Here is a 19539-nt window from a genome sequence, read left to right on the forward strand (position 1 = left end):
GCATGTTGTTAACACATGCTTCACAAGTTCTTATTACATAAATGCTGATTATTTTCAAGTTAAAAACAGTTCGCAAATGGTGTGGCAGCTTTATTCAACTTTGCAGAGATACTTATAAGCACAGTTATATTATTCAGCCAAAATATTGCAATTGTTTCGAAGATATATACCAGTATTAAACATACATATTAATTAATTTTCACTATTTTCCGAGCAAGTGTGTACTGCATCTACAAACTTTTTCAAATGTTCAGGAACCATATCGGGATACATGCCATGACCCAAATTTGCAATGTATCCTCTTGTACCAAATTGTTTTACCATTGCCTTAGTCAAACTTGCTATAGACTCTTCTGACCCATACAAAGCAGCAGGGTCAAGGTTTCCCTGAAGTGCCTTTCCCTTGGAAGATGCAAGTTTACTGGCCATAATAGGGTCAATCGTCCAATCTAGTCCAATCACATCATAATCGGTATTTACGAGATCCTCAAGAGCGTAATGTGCATCTTTTGCAAATACAGTCATTGGCACTGTAGCATGGCCGGCATCAGATAATTTGCTTTTTACTTTGCTTGCAATTAGTTTCAAATAAGGTAGAGAAAATTCATTGAATGTCTTCGCTCCGAGTATTCCAGCGTGACTTTCAAATAGCTAAAAATGTATAACTACTATTAGAAGATAATTTATGTTAGTTCTTATGAAAGTAAAGGTAGAATGTCTACTTGTTTTAGTTCTTGCTTAAATTTAAACTGTTATCGACTATGTGAATAAGTAGAAATTGCAAATATATTTTTCCTAAAAAGAAAAAACTCTTAAATCTTAAATTTAGAGTCTTGTTTTGTTTGAGACATACAACAAGTTTCATTGATCAGTTGAATTACCAAATATTATACAACACGAACTCCTAACTGGTTAAAAAACTTTTATAGAAACCATTTGTTCAACTAATTTAATTACCATACCTGCAACAACTGGGCGCCGGCTTTAACTTGTCCTACTAAATAGTCTATAATTACATTGGTCAAAATTCCTAACAAGCTTTTGCTTTCTTCTGGATACCTGTAGAGCCAAGCACGGGCCTTAGAAAAAGTTGAAGAACTTTGACCTGAAACAGTGTATCACAGGTATAGACATTTTTAAAATTTGATGAAATAATCAATCAGGAAAATTGACAAAATTAAATGGTTTGGAACCTTCAATCATATATGCCATCAGCGTCCATGGGGCACCGCTAAATCCTATTAATGGAACTTTTCCTTCGAGTTTTTGCCTTGTTAAAGTGATTGCTTCAAACACATAACCCAATTCAGCAGTAACATCTGGTGTGGTGTTAAGTTTTTTAATATCTTCTGGCAATAACAAAGGACTGTAACACACAAGGATTTATAGGTTTAGGTACACACGGATTTAATCTGATACGCATTTGAAATTCAATTCAAAGCTGATCTGTTTACAATTGCCTTTATGAATAATTAGGAAAACCCTGGGAGACAAAAAATGACATAGTATAATGTACATGATTTGTACTGTCACTATAAACGATGCCAAAATACAAAAATTTTAACCATACAGTATATGCAAAATATAGGAATTTTATGGGGATCAAGGAAATTGTGCTAATATAAGCTAATTGCCAATATACGCAAGTTCTACAGTGTAGTACTTTTTGCATACCAGTATTTATAACAACTCTTGGTAAGTCTACTGAGTTCTTATGAGAAGCTGATGAGATATTTTTCCTGGAGGTTAAAAACCTATAGCATCAGTCCAAGTAACAAGAGTGTTTGATTGTGCTGGTTTAAAATGTGACATGCATATTATAAATTTATAATTGCAAGGTAAATAGACGAAGAAATAAAAAATAGACGAAGAACTTTTACTGTGAAAATGGTTTACGGACTAAAGAAACAAAACGCCATGCTGCTAGAAGATAACCTGAAGCTTTTTATAATAACTTTACATAAATGTCAATTTACCCCGGGAAAGTTGGTCCTTTTCCAGGTTTCATTTCAACAGTCATGCCAAGTGCTTGAGGTATGACAAGTATATCAGAAAATATTATGGCAGCATCTAAATCCATTCTACGCAATGGCTGCATAGTAACTTCACAGGCGAGTTCTGGAGTTCGGCAAATTGTAAAAAAATCATGCTTGGAGCGCACTTCACGAAATTCAGGAAGATACCTGTTAAAAAAGCATAAGTTGCGTATAACTTTTAAAGATCGTTTTATGATGTCCATTCAATTATGTGACATGCAAGTGTGAAACCACCTTCCAGCTTGTCTCATTGCCCACACTGGGATTCTTTCCACTTTTTCACATCTTGCAGCTCTCAACAATAAATCATTTTTCAGGGGTGGAAATGATGTCATGTTACACTACACTTCAAAAAAACCTGTACCAATAGCTGGTAGTTAACACTAAAATGAATTCTAGTTAAAAGCTCATTTATTGATGTAATTTCAAATATCACTGTTGCTGTCACATGGCTGATTGTCAAAGTCCGACAAGTGAAATCAGATTTCTTTAAAATTGTATGAGATTGTTATATTAACTGTAACACCAAAAATGCTGGGTATTTGGAGGCAATGGGCTTATATGTAATCTTCAAATCATTAACACCTAAATATTAGTCAGGGCCCAGAACAAATATACGGCTTGCGCAGCCATACTGAAACACCACGCATAAAGCATGGAAACTGCACCCTTAAGGGAAGAGCCATACTTGCCACAAACGATTCTTAGTAGAGAAAAATATGTGGAATATTTGCTTCAAGATAATTCTTGCATATTTTTAAATGTACATACTAATTTAATTAAACTTTAGGTACTGCCAGCTTCAAGCTGCCAATGTTCCTTTTTCATGCACTTATTTGTTTCTGTATGGGTCGAATTTAGGTTATCATGGAATTTAATTTTTAATTTTGGTACAATAATTAGGTTTGACAAATAATAGTTCGTTGCTGTATTACTTGTGTTAAGTATTACACAACAAACATATTCGCCATAAAGACCATGTACATTGGCGACTATTGTTACAATATGAGAGAGAACGATTGATAACTTGTTTTACTTCTGCTTCGATGATATGAGTTCTCATTTCTCCAATGGCGTGACAATACTGTTTAGTTGCTTAAATTCTGTCTATACATATTACTAAATGATGAAGTTCCCATTTTTATTTATTATCAGACACTAAGGCTTTCACCTTTGGGCAAAGTTTACTGAATGCTACACTGCGCTTGGTAACAAGTGAAAAAAGAAAAAGGGATGATTGCAAACATTACAACAGTATTTATATGGCACGTTCAAGTTCAATTGAGGTGATTTGTCTGAACGTCATTAAGGAGAATTTAAGTTTGGTCAACAAATGAATCACAAGATCCCAAAATAAAATTTTAGCATTTACAAAATACCCATGTCTCGTTACGTAACCGTCACAGGGTACTATAGTAGTACTAGCCTATAGTACCAAGAGAAAATGAACGAATGACGAAATCGCCAGCGTTTCAAACGTTTTACAGCTCGGACTGCAGTACGTGCAGACGAGATTTTCGTGACACTAAAAAGCACTGCCCTTGCCCTAGCTAGACTACTGAACAAACCAAACCAATGCTGGTTCAGGAATCTTATGATGTTGACTGTTGTATTTATTTAAGCGTTACGCTGTATTGTTGCATAACCAAGTTTTGACATAGACATTACATTGCATATCACATTACATGTACAAAGTATTCTACATTTTTGTGTGATGTATACTCTATGGCTTTAGTGCGTGAAATAATGCATTTGTAAAAAAAACCTGTACTAAATGATGCCGTTATTTTTAGCTTTATTTAACGTAAATCATTTATCTGAAATAATAGAATAATAGTAACGCAATAATAGTAGAAAAGCAACACAACCTCACGGCTCGAAAGATGTTGGTTTGTGACAATACGAACCGTGAAGTAATCTTAGTCTTCGACTAAGGAATGCCCGAAGCAGAAACAAACACAAAAAGTAATTAAGATAAAACGAGGCGAGTTAACAAAGGAATTTTCATTATATTTTCACCCGGCCTATAATAAATTTCGTCTAATGACTGTGGTTGTTATAATGGACTTGGTAAGTTGGTATATACATTGGCTTGGGCTTGCAATAAACACGTACTCAAAATCACATATACTGAATGCGTGTCGTATACGTACTGATAGGTAATACACGTTAGTCTACATACGAAATATTTCACTGTTCGCCATAACGAGCTGGAGGTACCCCTTTGTTGGTTCGGCTTGATCGGCGAAGATTTCTTTCTGTCGGCATTTTCTCTATTTCTGGTTCGTCAATGACAGGAGCATCGTTTTGAACTTCAATGTCTGGTAAAGGGTTGCTTATAAATTCTTCTGTGACGGGTATTTCATCTCTGTTTGGCGCTTCTTGAGGGCATGGTGAGAGATCGCTCAAACACACTGTAGATTCCTGTCCGTCTGGCCGTCGGACGCGTGCATACGTTGGATTTGTATCTATCAATTCAACTTCGTCTACCAAGGGATCGTATTTACTGTTGCGTACAAAACGTCGGAGGTACACTTTATTGGGAGCGATCAGCCACGATGGTATTGAAGGTCCCGAGGTAGAACGTCGGTCAAAGGAGAAAAATCTTTGGTGAGCTGTCACGTTTGATGCCGTGCAGAGCAGCGACCTTATGGAATGCAAGGCTTCAGGTAACACTAGTTCCCACTGGGATAATGGAAGTTTCCTTGACTTGAGTATTAGGGTAACTGTTTTCCAGATGATACCGTTGTATCTCTCCACTTGGGAATTTCCAGTGGGGTGATATGGGGTTGATGAACTTGTTGCAATACCCAAGTTTCGAAGGTGAGTGCGAAGTTCGTGTGATATAAGAGAGGGTCCACGGTCAGAGTGAATATAACTGGGTAATCCAGTGAGGGTAAGCAGTTGATTCAGGCCCTGAACGACGAAAAATTGTCTCGGAGTTTTAAAAGAAGAAAACAATCAAAACTAATTCAATTTATATTTATTCCAGGCGAAGTATAAAAATTGACGACTAACAAAAGCAGTTTATTTGATTTCAGAAACATATGGTTTCGTTTTAGGGGGTTTTCCTATGCCAAAACTGCTATTTTTTTTAATCAAAAATTTGCAGCCTACTTGTCTAGAAGGAATTGTCACCATAACAATTACGTAACTGTTTTTTTTGTGTAATGCATTAGCTACAGTTTTAGTGCGTAAAATAATGCATCTATAAAAAATCTTGCTGTGTACTGCAAAGCTGAGCGAATCCAACAGTAACCGTTACATTGTCGATCCAGTAGCTAAGTGGTTAGAGTGCTGGTCTCGTATTAAAGTAATTCGATTCCGTGTTCGATACCTAGTGGCGCTGTGCCTTTGCAATACCATTGGACAAAGCATTAGGTACAATTGCTTCTGTTCAGTGATCCTGGTGGGTAGTTCTAAATTTGGGCAATGCTACATAAAATCAAAAAAGGACATAAAAATTTGTGAAAATCAATTCGGCAAACGGGCCATCAAGCAATGGGTAATCATCACCCGGTCGTGCAAAAATTTTTCTCAGCATGAAGACAAAAATTATCATCCTTTTCTGTACTAGCATGAAATATACAGAAGTAAAACTAGAAAATATAAACGTCTATAACAAGTTTTAATGAAACAAAAAGGTTTTATAGAGTTTAAGCCCAAATTGGCTGTAAATGTTTAACTATAGGTGTTAGGCTCAAGCATTACTACAGTGTAGACTGGAACACGCTGGCCTCTACGTAACAGGGCTTTGATTGCGTGTGGGTTCTTAAGTTTCTTTGCAGAGCCTGACTTTCTCTATAGACTGGAGTGGCTTCAACCGCCACAAGCGTATACTTTTGTTAGGTATAATGAAATGGTTGTTTGTCATTTCTTATCCTGTAAGGGCGACCACTTCAATTACAATGTTTGTCCGTTGAATTGTTTATTATCCTCGATAATAAATGAGCCTCAAGGTCGTTGTTCTGCTTTTCTTAATCTTAGAATTAATTGTTCACCTCGACAACTGTATATTCTGGTTATATTGAAGCTTCTTTGAGCGAATACATTTAGATTAGGGTTAGTTCGGATATCAATAATTTTTACTATCCGGATAATGGATATATCCAGATATTTGGAATTTATCTAACCGGTTATAAGTGAGACAATCGATTTCGCAAGGTTTGCATGAAAAATGGATTGTAAAATCATTACACAGTTTTATTGTAGATCTACGTACACGCGCAGTACGAGAAAAATCACGCAAATTTAATGTTCACTGCTTCTGCAACGCCCTCCTTATAAAGCACAATGCATCAATTGTGGAATCCTGTAGACGGGACCGGAGTTTTGTAACAAAGAGTCCACATGCACTGAATGCTCTTTCTGCTTCCACAGAAGTGGGCTGAATAGTAAGCCCCAAACTGGATTATCACTTTTGAAACGTTTAAATTCCATCTCTTAAATTTAGTCACTTCAAACTAGGTTGTAGTCAAAGCTTTTCAACTGACACTTCACAGACTTTACCTTGCCATGAGAATGCAGTCTTCTATTAAAAGAATCATTCATTATGCTTTCTTTGTGATGTGATAGTAAATTTCACTCGTGCATTTGACCAGTACCGTAGTTGAAAGTAGCCTATAAGACAATAGAAGTGTGAACAAAGGTTTAATTGCGCTCAGCGGGAGTCAGCCTCTACGTAACAAAGAATGTTCAAACTTACTAAAAAGTGTAAAACGCATTAGCAACGATACTCTTTTAGCCGGTTAACCGGCAGAATTATATCCGGATATCAGACAGGAAAAAAACCTGCGGTTAATCGGTTAACCGTTATCCGGATAATCCAACCCTAATTTAGATAAAACATTGCTACAGCACAAGGCTGCTGTAGCTGCAAATATGTTGCAGCTAATAACTTAATACACGAATTGATTGAATGAATTAATGGCTGTGAATAACTCAGGCAATATATATAGGCAAACACAACAATTATGTCACGACTTTAAAACAATAGACACGAAGTACTGACTACACTACACGATACAAAATTCAATGAAAAACAGAAACAATGAGCAGGTTTGCAGAATCAGAAGCTCGTCAGCATTTTTATATCACGTTTAATGAAAGCGACACCGTAAACAACACAGTATAATATCTCCTTATCATCAGAAATGTATACTGAAAATTTCTTAACTAAAAGTTCTGACTTCTCGAGATGACTGACTATCCTTCCAAATAGAATTCACTCCAACTAAAACTGTGACTATAATGTTTGACAAATCAGAAACAATAAAACCACCTTTCTTGTAACACGTGCAAATGAACTGACTGGTGCAAACGATTGCAATTAAGAACACGAAACGTCACAAAGTAGTAAAAATTGGAGGTACAAGCCCAATTTCATCTTCAAAAAACAAATAAAATTAGGTTTGGGAAATTTGTTCGGTACTGACCGCCACACTGTTATACGCTTTCGGGACGGCTTTTTTAACTCGCCAAAGTTGAATTGGTGGCCTGGACCTTGCCACTTAACTCACCAAAAGTACAACAACAGAGCGCGTATCAGAGCCTTGCAGTAATAAAGGTGATTGGAAGACGTGGCTCAACCCAGTCCAAACAAATGGTATCATAACACACTCGTAAGTTACTTACCATTAAACAGCTTAAGTTGAACGCAGGAAATGTAGGCTAATTAAGGAAGTCGAAGCAGAGAATTGTGCAAACAAACACCACGCCCTACAATATGAATAATAATATGAAACATTAAATTCGAAAACAAAAATGAAACAAAAGTTTCTGCTATGACAATTTGTGGCATTTATGTGTTTCATGTAAATGGTTGAAATTGTGAGATTACATATGGAAAATAATAATTGTGCGAAACTTAACCACTGGTTTAATTTAAAGAAGTTCCTTAAAGCAGTTTTACAACATGTGCTAGCAGTATGCTAAAGCTTTTCTTTGTTATTTCCACCAAACAACTGAGCATCAACTTTGCAAGCATTGATTCCATCACTTGCAGTGGATTTATCGAGACATATCTCAACAGAATCGCTGCACTCTTCATCTGAATTTCTTTCAACATAACTTTGTGGCTCAACAATTTTAACTGTGGTATTTACTTCAATATCTGATTGAAGAAGAACTGTTTTTAACATGGATATACTTGGGTCATCAGTTTCAGTCTGTGAAACCTCATATTCTTCCAGCAGTAAAGCAACCCCTTTCATAGCTTTAACAACAGGGCTCACTGATGCACTCTCAGAATGATCTTCTTCAATAGAAATGCGAAGGTTAGATGTGACCTATAATGTGCCATTGCAAATTGCTATTTTGGATAAATGACTTTTAACACCCCTACCATTGATAAGGGTGCTCTGCATTGTAGATTCTCATATGACTTTGTAAACTACTATCACGAACAAATGACTTTTCACACAACTCTCATAGATAAGGTCACTCTCCAGTGTGGATTCTCGTATGAGTTTGCAAAGTGCTATTACGGGAAAATGACTTGTGACAAACCTTACATTGATAAGGTCGCTCTCCACTGTGGATTCTCATATGACTTTGTAAACTACTATTATAAACAAATGATTATTCACACACCTCGCATAGATAAGGTCGCTCTCCAGTGTGGATTTTCATATGAGTTTGCACATTACTACTTTGGGTAAAAGACTTTTGACAAACCTCACATTGATAAGGTCGCTCTCCAGTGTGAGATCTTATATGATATTTTAAGTGTGATTTTTGTTTGAATGATTTATCACAAAATTTGCAAGTAAAATGCTTTTTTCTGTTATTTTCAACAAACACCTGAGCATTGACATTGCAAGCATTGATTCCATCACTTGCTGCAGGTTTGTCGAAAAACATTTCAAAAAAATCGCTGCATTCTTCATCTGAATTTCTTTCAACACAGCTTCATGGCGCAATAGTTTTAACTCCGATATCTGATTGAGTAGGAAATTTGTTTAACATGGATGTACATAGGTCATCACTTTCAGTCTGTGAAACCTCATATTCTTCGAACAAGAAAGATTCTTCTTTGACAGCTTCAACAGCAGGAACAACTGTTGCATTCAGAGAATAAACTTCCTCAACACAAATGCCGATATCAGATTCTACATGTAATGGTTGTGATATTTCTTCAACTGGAACTGCATTTTTCTTGATTTCAACGTTCTTTGTTTCTAAAAGAATCTTTGAAATTATATTTTCCATGTTTTCTTGCATTTTTGCAAATTCTATCTTTATATGTTGTTGCATTGATTTAAATTCTTGTGAAATCATATCACAAATTTCTTTTAACAAAATATCAACTTGCATTATGCCTGGATCACACTCCATGCTTTGATTTTTATGGGAAACTTAAAATGTATTTGCTGAAAAAACAAAACCTAAAATATTTAAAAAAACTAACACAATAATTAATATGTAATCTACAATACGAGTAGTAATACAAAACAGCAAATTCAAAAATATAAAAATAATAATATGTAATCTAGTTAACAAAATCATAAGAAAAGGTTTGCTGTGATGATGATTTTCATTTAAGTAGACTATGTAAATAGTTGCAAACAAATGAAATAATGTCAGTTAAAACCAAAATAAATTTTATTTTCAACTGTTCACAAGTAACAACAACAAAAGCCAAAGAACAAACAGATTTAAGCCAGCTTTGTAGGGTTATATTGTTATGGTACAGGCTATGAAAAATATTAAAAAAATTAATTTGAACACATAGACATCAAATATTGTCTGTAAAAATGTTATGTGTAAGAATTATGCGCAACACAATTAGCTGATGTCTATATAACAATATAATAATAACAATAACAAAAAATTGATTTCAAAGGGTCTTATTTTGTTTAAATGTCTCTTTACAATATTTACATTTGTACTGCCATGCTTCAGTGTTAACGTTTATATGTTTTGACAAATAAGCTTTCAACTTCAATGATATTTGACAAAAAGAACATTCATAATGCTTTTATAACTAATAATAGTTCTGTCTCTGTTGTTTGTGCTTCATTTATCACTCTTCTTGCTTTTCTTGATTATTACTGTAATTTTTATGTGATTGTTAAGTGCTTAAGAGCAATTCCTTTTATCGGAAATAGCGCTATACAAATGTTATTATTATTTTTATTTATCATAATATTGCCTTTCACCGTGGATAGCCATGTGACGTTGCAAAGAGAATTTTCGGGTAAATGACTCTCGACACTCCTGGCATTGATAAAGGTGCTCTCCATTGTGGATTCCCATGTGAATTTTCAAATGGATGCTTTGGTTAAATTACTTTTCATACACTTCGCATTGATAAGGTCGCTCTACAAGGTGATTATTCATATGAGTTTGCAAATTGCTGCTACTGGCAAATGACTTGTGACCAATTTGGCATTGATAAGGTCACTCTCCAGTATGAATTCTCATGTGACTTTTCAAATGGCCGCTTTGGTTAAATGACTTTTCACACACCTCGCATTGATAAGGTCGCTCTCCGTTGTGGATTCTCATATGAGTTTGCAAATTGCTGCTACTGGCAAATGACTTGTGACAAATTTGGCATTGATAAGGTCGCTCTCCAGTATGAATTCTCATGTGACTTTTCAAATGGCTGCTTTGGTTAAATGACTTTTCACACACTTCGCATTGATAAGGTCGCTCTACAAGGTGATTATTCGTATGAGTTTGCAAATTGCTGCTACTGGCAAATGACCTGTGACAAATTTGGCATTGATAAGGTCGCTCTCCAGTATGAATTCTCATGTGACTTTTCAAATGGCTGCTTTGGTTAAATGACTTTTCACACACCTCGCATTGATAAGGTTGCTCTCCGTTGTGGATTCTCATATGAGTTTGCAAACCGTTATTTTGGGTAAAAGATTTTTGACAAACTTTGCATTGATAAGGTCGCTCTTCATTGTGGATTTTCATATGAGTTTGCACATTACTTCTTTGGGTAAAAGACTTTTGACAAACCTCACATTGATAAGGTCGCTCTCCAGTGTGAGTTCTTCGATGATACTTCAAGTGTGATTTTTTTTTGAATGATTTATCACAAAATTTGCAAGTAAAATGCTTTTTTCTGTTATTTTCAACAAACACCTGAGCATTGACATTGCAAGCATTGATTCCATCACTTGCTGCAGGTTTGTCGAAAAACATTTCAAAAAAATCGCTGCATTCTTCATCTGAATTTCTTTCAACACAGCTTCGTGGCGCAATAGTTTTAACTGTGGCATTTACGCCGATATCTGATTGAGTAGGAAATTTGTTTAACATAGGTATACTTGGGTCATCACTTTCAGTCTGTGAAACCTCATATTCTTCGAACAAGAAAGATTCTTCTTTGACAACTTCAACAGCAGGAACAACTGTTGCATTCAGAGAATAAACTTTCTCAACACAAATGCCGATATCAGATTCTACATGTAATGGTTGTGATATTTCTTCAATTGCAACTGCATTTTTCTTGATTTCAACGTTCTTTGTTTCTAAAAGAATCTTTGAAATTATATTTTCCATGTTTTCTTGCAGTTGTGCAAATTCTATCTTTATATGTTGTTGCATTGATTTAAATTCTTGTGAAATCATATCACGGATTTCTTTTAACAAAATATCAACTTGCATTATGCCTGGATCACACTCCATGCTTTGATTTTTTTGGGAAACTTAAAATGTATTTGCTGAAAAAATAATATAATATGTGAAAAAATAAAATAATAATAATATGTAATCTAGTTAACAAAATTATAAGAAAAGTTTTGCTGAGACGATGATTTTCATTTAAGTAGACTATGTAAATAGTTGTAAACAAATGAAATAATGTCAGTTAAAACCAAAATAAATTTTATTTTCAACTGTTCACAAGTAACAACAACAAAAGCCAAAGAACAAACAGATTTAAGCCAGCTTTGTAGGGTTATATTGTTATGGTACAGGCTATGAAAAATATAAAATAATTTGAAAACATAGACATTAGATATTGTCGGTAAAAATTTTGTGTATAAGAATTATGCACAACACAATTAGCTGATGTCTATGTCAACATAGTAAAATGTAAACAACATGTAATTTTTAAAATGCAGTTAAAAACATGAAAAATGAAAACAAATCAAGTTATTACATTAATACTACTAATGTATGATGACAATCTATGTCAAAAGCAAGTTTAGAACTAGAGCAGATGTTGCCATTCTTGTGACAGCAACTGTTTTATCACTAAACAAAAAGTATTGATCTATATTCAAGCCTCACTATTTCAGTTAAACAAATCATTGTTAACAAAACTTACAAAGTAGATGATAATGTCAATAAACCATATAAATAATTTAAATAAATATTTAACCTGAAATTGATGACAATGTAGGTAAAAAGTAGATGATAATGGCAATTGTGGAATAATGAATGTATGAAAAACACCATAACTTTCTTAAATCCTAGAAACCAGTTTTCTTTTATAAAAATACTTTAATCGACACAAGACGTTGTTTTTGATATTGATTTCGCTTTAGATTACAAAACAATGAGCGGTATGCAATGGCGGTCATGAAGTAACATGCACAATGTTGATTAAACAATTATTATCAGCTCACTATAACCTTCAAAACTAAAAATTTCGAATGCTAATTGCCAACTACAATCATGCAGTGGATGCTTTCGGTTTATTGGAATAAACATTGTTGAAACTATTGAAATCGAAAGTCAAAAAACCAACCACAAAGTTGCACAAACAAGATAAAAGATAAGGAAATGTTTTGTAATGCTGGAATTATGCACAAATGATTTTTCACAGAATTTACATTTTCATGTTCGTGCAAAATGCAAATACAATGCAATTTTGCAAATACAAAAATGCTTTTAAGCTAAACAACTTTTCACAATGAGAGCACCTGTATGACCGTTTTCAAGTGTGTATTTTCATATGATTTTGCAAATACTTGCAATGAAAAAATGGGTAGTTGATCAACTGAGTGACACTTCATTTGAGTGACAGCTCATTTGAGTGACACATTCTTTTAACGTTCATTTGAGTGACAAATAATAATTCATGCTCAACTGAGTGACAGTTCATTTGAGTGACACATTGTTGAGTACTGTTCAAACTACAGTAATGGTTGAGAAATGAGTGGCACATACGATATAAATGCAACAGATAACATGGTTTCCGTTGCTCTTCACACAAATACAACAGAAACCATGTTATCTGTTGCATTTTGCACAACATTACACCAACGCAAGAGAAAACATGGTTTCTGTTGCTCTTCACACAAATACAACGGAAACTAATTAACCGTCGCCCTACAACTCGACACCCACCCCTCTTCCCACCTGATTTTTGGAGTATCAGCCAACTGCAACATGCAAGAAGATAAACTGAATATGGCCACCAATCCTCAGCAAGTGTCCAACTCGATTTGCCATTGATTCCACCAACTTTTGCACTTTCTATCAATTTGTTAATTTTACGCCAAATCGAGCTAGACACTTGCTAAAGAATGGTGGCAAACATTGCATCCTGTTTAAACTGTTGCAAACATTTAATAAACAAATACGTGTTTTCCAGCTTGTCAAATTCTTAAATATGCTACAACTCAAATTTAGTTGGCCAAACTAATATCATTTTTTATAAATTAAGCTTGAAACTTTTTTGTTAACTTACAATTTACTTGTAGAAGGTATATCTGAATCTGTGTCAGTCGAAAGATCCTGATAATGATGTTTTGATGTTGTCTGACTAAAATAGAGTTAATAAAACATATATACATAAGTAAAAGGTTGCATTATTAATATGACATCCACTGATAATAAATAAAATATTGGCATGTTTTATAACATAAGAGGTAGTAACACCAAACAGCCGAAATCATACATAATAATCATAATCAGTGATATCACAAAAACAGAATTCCCTTAATCTCAAACAACTTCTGTAATTAAAAAAGTTACTTTCCAGAAGTCAAATTATTCTTAAAAATCGAGCAAAATTAACCACAAAATATGTACAATATAGGCTCTTGACAAGCATGCTATTATTAAAAATCAAAGCGTGCGTATGATTCATAATATATTGCTTAACTTTAGTCTATTCTTGACACTGTATATTAAGCTGTAAAATAAATTGGGGTATCTATTATATGGTAAAGAAGTGACAACATTTACCCAACATTTTATGGCCTAAAAACCGGTTTTGTGAAAATTGACATGCTTATTTTTTACATTCTAAGAATGGATTATTTCACTGTAATTGTTTCAACTTCATTGATTCATGTGAAAAACATTATACAACAAACATATTATACCAAAGTTTAACAAAACAACCATTAACCTACATGTAGAAAAGTTAGCTATAAAAGTTAAGCTGCAAAACCTGAAATTTTTTGACGAACATTGTTTTTCTTCCATTGTCAAAATATCAACAACAAAAGATGTAGTCTTAAAAATTTCCTTTATGTATTCATAATTAATATATTACTATATATAGCTACCAGTTATACATGCAACTTTTTAATAAAATAAATAATATATATATATACAATTGCAATAAATAATATAAATACAAAATAAATAGCTTAATACATATATGAAGTATATACATAACAAAATATATCCACTTGAATGCCACAAAAAATTGTTAAAGGATATAGTAGTTAACATTACTGTATAATTTCATTGAACTGCTCTTACAAGTTACAACATGACATTTTCTAGTAGCTGAGTATCCTAAATAGCTTTTTAAACTACCTTACTGCCTTACATTTAACTAATGGTCATTCCTATGGGATGCTTTTACTTTAAGTAAGAGTATGTAACTGACCTAAATATAAATCCATCATTGTCTCAAATTGCTTATAAACTAATGAACTTTGCCACATTGTGAGCTTTTTAGTCACGCGGAAAGGCTTCCCACAGAGATTCAGGGCCTTGAAATGAATTGGATGAATTAAATTGAATCGAAATGTCCAAGTCCTACAACGAAACAAAAGCTCCGTATGACCTCAGTCAGTAAAAAGCAATATCAAACCATCGTTTTCATTATTCTCATTTCTCATAACTATTGATCTTCAAATAAAAATCATGATAAATGTCATTTTAAACAATGACTTAACTGGAGCATAAACAAGTCCATTATGTACATGTCTGCGCTTTTCAAAGATTTCTGATCAACTTGCCTAAAGAAACAAAGTTTTAAAAAAGTTTTGTAATATAAAACAACCAAAACTACTTCCTACCTACAAGAAAACGCGCGTCAAAAAACGCCCTCTAGCCTAGACTTCCTTTGTTAATACTTAAATTAAGGTAAAAGGGGTTTTAAACAGGAAGCACTAACGTATTTGATTATAAATTTCGCAATATAAACCCTGTAATAACATTTTCACTAGTCCTTCAATCGCTCAACACAATATAGAAAAAATTTATGTGGCCGGTTACTCTAAACACTGGGCAACATCAAAATTATTCCTCAAATAAAAACTTTGGGATGCTGATTCCAAATCTGAAATCAGAATTGGTCTATCACGTCAGGATTTAAGGATATGAAAATTCACGATATTCGGATTTTGCATTGATTCGCACTATATTATAAGGTAGTACAGTACTATAAGGTATTGTGCAATTTTCTTTCCCAGCGGATCGTTGGTCTTCAATGCATATTGTGTACGGTTAATATTGACATTATTTTGTAAATGTAATGTTCTACATGATAATTAATGCATTCTTGAGTGTTCTTGGCGATGACTATACGCACTTAGCCATGGCTATAGGGAGGGGTTATGTGGAGGGAGGGGTTATATGTGGAGACCTTAAAGTTGTGTCACTTTACTCGGATTGCAGTTGGGTTACACCAAGCATATGTGTTTTCTCTGTTCGTGGGGCAGTCGAGACGATGCAAACCACTATAACACAACCGAATATCCAATGAGAACTAACTACACTGTTGGAAGATATAATGTTAAGTGTCAACCCCTAATTGATCCCAACAAAGTGTACTTGCCACCACTTCATATTAAACTCGGCCTGATCAAACAATTTGTGAAGGCAATGGATGTCAATGGAGATGGATTCCTACATATAAAAGAAAAGTTTGGTGCTATACTAAGTGATGCTAAACTGAGAGCTGGAATATTTGTTGGCCCCCAGATACGTGATTTGATCCGTGACCCAGTATTTCCATCCAAGCTTAATTCAATTGAATTGGAAGCCGGGAATGCGTTTGTACAGATTGTACAAAATTTTCTTGGGAACTATAGGGCAGAAAATTACTCGGATCTAGTCGACAATTTGCTGGAATCATATCGCGAAATGGGCTACAGAATGTCACTTAAACTGCATTTTCTTCGTTCACACTTGGACTTTTTCCTACCAAACCTGGGTGATGTGAGCGACGAGCATGGTGAAAGATTTCACCAAGACATCTCTTTGATGGAATCGTGGTATAAAGGTCGATTTAACCCTAACATGATGGGGGACTACTGCTGGTTTCTCCAGCGTGAAACTCACACTGAACATGCTCGAAATAGCAAGTATTTAAAGCACTTTTGAGGGGATACAATGCTATTTTGGTTTGGTTTAATCATCCTGGGTTGTGTTAAATTGTGCAATATGATAATTCTGTTATTTTCACTAGCAATTACTGTGTTGATTACATCTAATGTTTTGTTCTATTATCGCTGAAGTCTATCAAAGTTCACTGTTGAGACATACACAAGTAAACAGACTTTGTAGTGAAGTGGGCAAACCTTACAGGTTAAGGTACCATACACCACTTTTCATTACAAACTAGTGCAGCCGAGTGAGGACGATAAAAGAAGACATTTCCATTACACGTGTGGTGGAGCCGAAATCGCTGAGAACTACGCTTTTCTTTTTGGAGCAACCTATGAAAAATTAAATTTGAGGTTGAGAAAAGTCTAGTGATCTCAGACTGCAAGTTTCGAAGATATGTCTCATCTACAACCCATGCAACACTCATTGGATCCAGCCGACGGACATCTCGACAACGTGATTTTCGGTCAAATCAACCTCAACGACGGTGACGATGAATCGCCTGGACTACAACCACCTTTGGAAGCAACAATGACCGACGAACAAAGCACACTGAACCATCCACGAAACGTGGCACGCCAGTGAACACTTTGTCGGTATTTGGACATTCAGTAATGATTTTTTGTTTGTTTATTCTATATATATCATAGCGTATTGTTTATTTTGCTGTATGTTTTGGTCGGGATCACGTCAATTGACCGTGAACAAATTCACCGGCGACAATTGGTCGTGGTCAACTGATGATTAACAAAGTAAGCAGCAACGGTTTCCGTGGTGGCATCAGGGAGCGGTATGGCTTGAAAGAAACGAGTATAGCGGTCAATACATGTAAGGATGTATTTGTAACCGTGGGAGGTTGGGAGTGGTCCAATCAAGTCGATTGCAACATCAGAAAATCGACCATAGGGAATTTTAAATGTCCCAGGTGCGGTTTTGGTGTGGTGGAAAACTTTTCCTTCCTGGCAGCTTGGGCATTGTTGAACCCAGATAGCGATTTGTTTGCACATCCCTATCCAGATAAATCGCTCCTTGATGAGCTTAATTGTGGCTTTTTTCCCAGGATGCGATAAATTATGTAAGTGAAGAAAGACTTGACGCTGGAAGGAGGAAGGAACCATAACACGCTCTGTGTCAGTGGACACGTCACAAAGAATGGTTAAGTCATTATTGGGCAGCTTGCAGTCTTGGAGTTTGAGTGATGTTGTTGCGGTGCGTAGTCTTTGAATAGAAGGATCATTAGCTTGAGCTTGTGCTATTTTATCATACTCCAAAGGAGGCGGAAGATCGGAGAGAGTATTAATGTTGGGTGCTGAAGGTTGAGACCTTGACAAGAGGTCCGCCACAACATTGGCAGAGACTTTGATGTGCTCAACGGTTGTTGTGTATTCTGAAACGAACAACAATTGTCGGAACTGTCTTGGAGAGTAATGTTCGGAGAGCTTGCTGAGACTAGAAACCAGAGGGAGGTGGTCTGTACGCAAAGTGAATTGGCGGCCTGTGAAGAAGTAACGGAAATGTCGTATTGACTTGTAAGCGGCCAACAGCTCTCGGTCAAAGCAACTGTATTTCTGTTGACTAGCATTCAGCTGTCTTGAAAAGAATGCCAAAGGAACAAGTTGATTTCCTTGCTGTTGCTCTAATGTCGCTCCAATACCGGTCAAGGAAGCGTCAACTGTTAGATAAGTTGGAGCATGAAGTTTCGGAAACGCCAAAGTGCTAGCATTTGCAATAGCTTGTTTGCTATTGGCGAAAGCGCGTTCGGCTTCGACATTCCATGTTAAAGGGGCGGCGCGTTTGCTGCGATTGCTCGGAACGAGTTTGTAAAGTGGTTGTAAGGTGGTAGAGCAATGTTTCAGAAAGCGAAAATAGTAGCAATAAATTCCCGAGTAACGTTTCAACTGTTTGCAGGTTTGTGGCTGTGGGTAATCAAGAATGGCCTGCACTTTTTCTTGAGTAGGTCGTATACCTTCAGAATTTATGTGATGGCCAAGGTAGTCAAGAGACTTGCGGTTGAATTCACTTTTGTCTAAATTCAACGTTAAGCCAAATTCATCAAGACGTTGAAAAAGCAGCTTAAGGTGTTCAAGATTTTCTGACAGGTTACTACTTCCAATGATGATATCATCGAGGTAGGCAAAGATGCCAAGGTGCTGAAGGGGACGTACCACTTCTCCTATGAGTCTGGAAAACGTCCGTGGAGCGCCGGACAAACCAAACGGAAGTCTTGTATATTCAAGAGTTATATCACCAAGAGTTATATCGATTTAAATTTGGAACAGAAAAACCACTTGACACACTTCACTACGTCACACATCGATTTGGAACTATGTTTGACAAACGGATTACTACGAAAAATATACTTTGAATAGAATCTAACTGGAGACACAAAAATTGCTTAACAAATACTAATTAGAAAATAACATGTCATTTGCATTGCTACATATAACCTATGACCAAAGTACCATCAAAACGTTACACCGTAAAAATACAATGCTACTTGAAACACTTCAAACTCCATTGTTTGAATAACTGCTTTAACCACGAATAATACATCTGTTTAAATATTCAATTGCCTCTAACTGGAGAAACACACAATTCGCTTATTAAAATTAAAATAACAATTAGGCCTACATAACTTATTATAGTTTTTTATCACGACCGCCACAGTGCTTTAAACTTTTTATATTAAATGTATCTCGATGAAACTTTGTATGATGGTAATGTAATGCCATACAAACTTGTTGCAAAAAATTGATTTGCAAAATTCAAATTAGTTTAGTTATTACAAGCAATTACGTACAGAAAGTAGCGCACTTCTGATGCGCCGTTAGAAATAGTCATATTTATATCACCAACTTTACGTTGACCGTGCTTTAAACTTTTTTTTATTAAATGCATCTCGATGAACCTTTGTATGTGTTTAATGTATTGTGCTGCAAACTTGTTGCAAAGAAAAAATTTTAGA

General features: G+C 35.2%; 2 protein-coding genes across 2 annotated transcripts; both read right to left on the reverse strand.

The window, feature by feature from the left end:
- Window positions 1–75: 75 nt before the first annotated feature.
- LOC143464740 (uroporphyrinogen decarboxylase-like) lies at window positions 76–2729 on the reverse strand. Its single transcript, XM_076962690.1, has 5 exons — window positions 2271–2729; window positions 1977–2183; window positions 1194–1366; window positions 963–1105; window positions 76–651 (listed from the first exon to the last, which is right to left on the reverse strand). Exons 1-5 carry the CDS (start codon window positions 2369–2371, stop codon window positions 193–195), a joined length of 1083 nt encoding a protein of 360 aa, XP_076818805.1. The 5' UTR covers window positions 2372–2729; the 3' UTR covers window positions 76–192.
- Window positions 2730–10430: 7701 nt separating this feature from the next.
- Window positions 10431–11739, reverse strand: LOC143465879 (uncharacterized). Its single transcript, XM_076964396.1, has one exon. The coding sequence runs from the start codon at window positions 11679–11681 to the stop codon at window positions 10437–10439; it is 1245 nt and encodes a 414-aa protein (XP_076820511.1). The 5' UTR covers window positions 11682–11739; the 3' UTR covers window positions 10431–10436.
- Window positions 11740–19539: the final 7800 nt, after the last annotated feature.

The sequence above is a fragment of the Clavelina lepadiformis genome, chromosome 7 (assembly GCF_947623445.1).
Source record: "Clavelina lepadiformis chromosome 7, kaClaLepa1.1, whole genome shotgun sequence".
In the NCBI taxonomy this organism is placed as follows: domain Eukaryota; kingdom Metazoa; phylum Chordata; class Ascidiacea; order Aplousobranchia; family Clavelinidae; genus Clavelina; species Clavelina lepadiformis.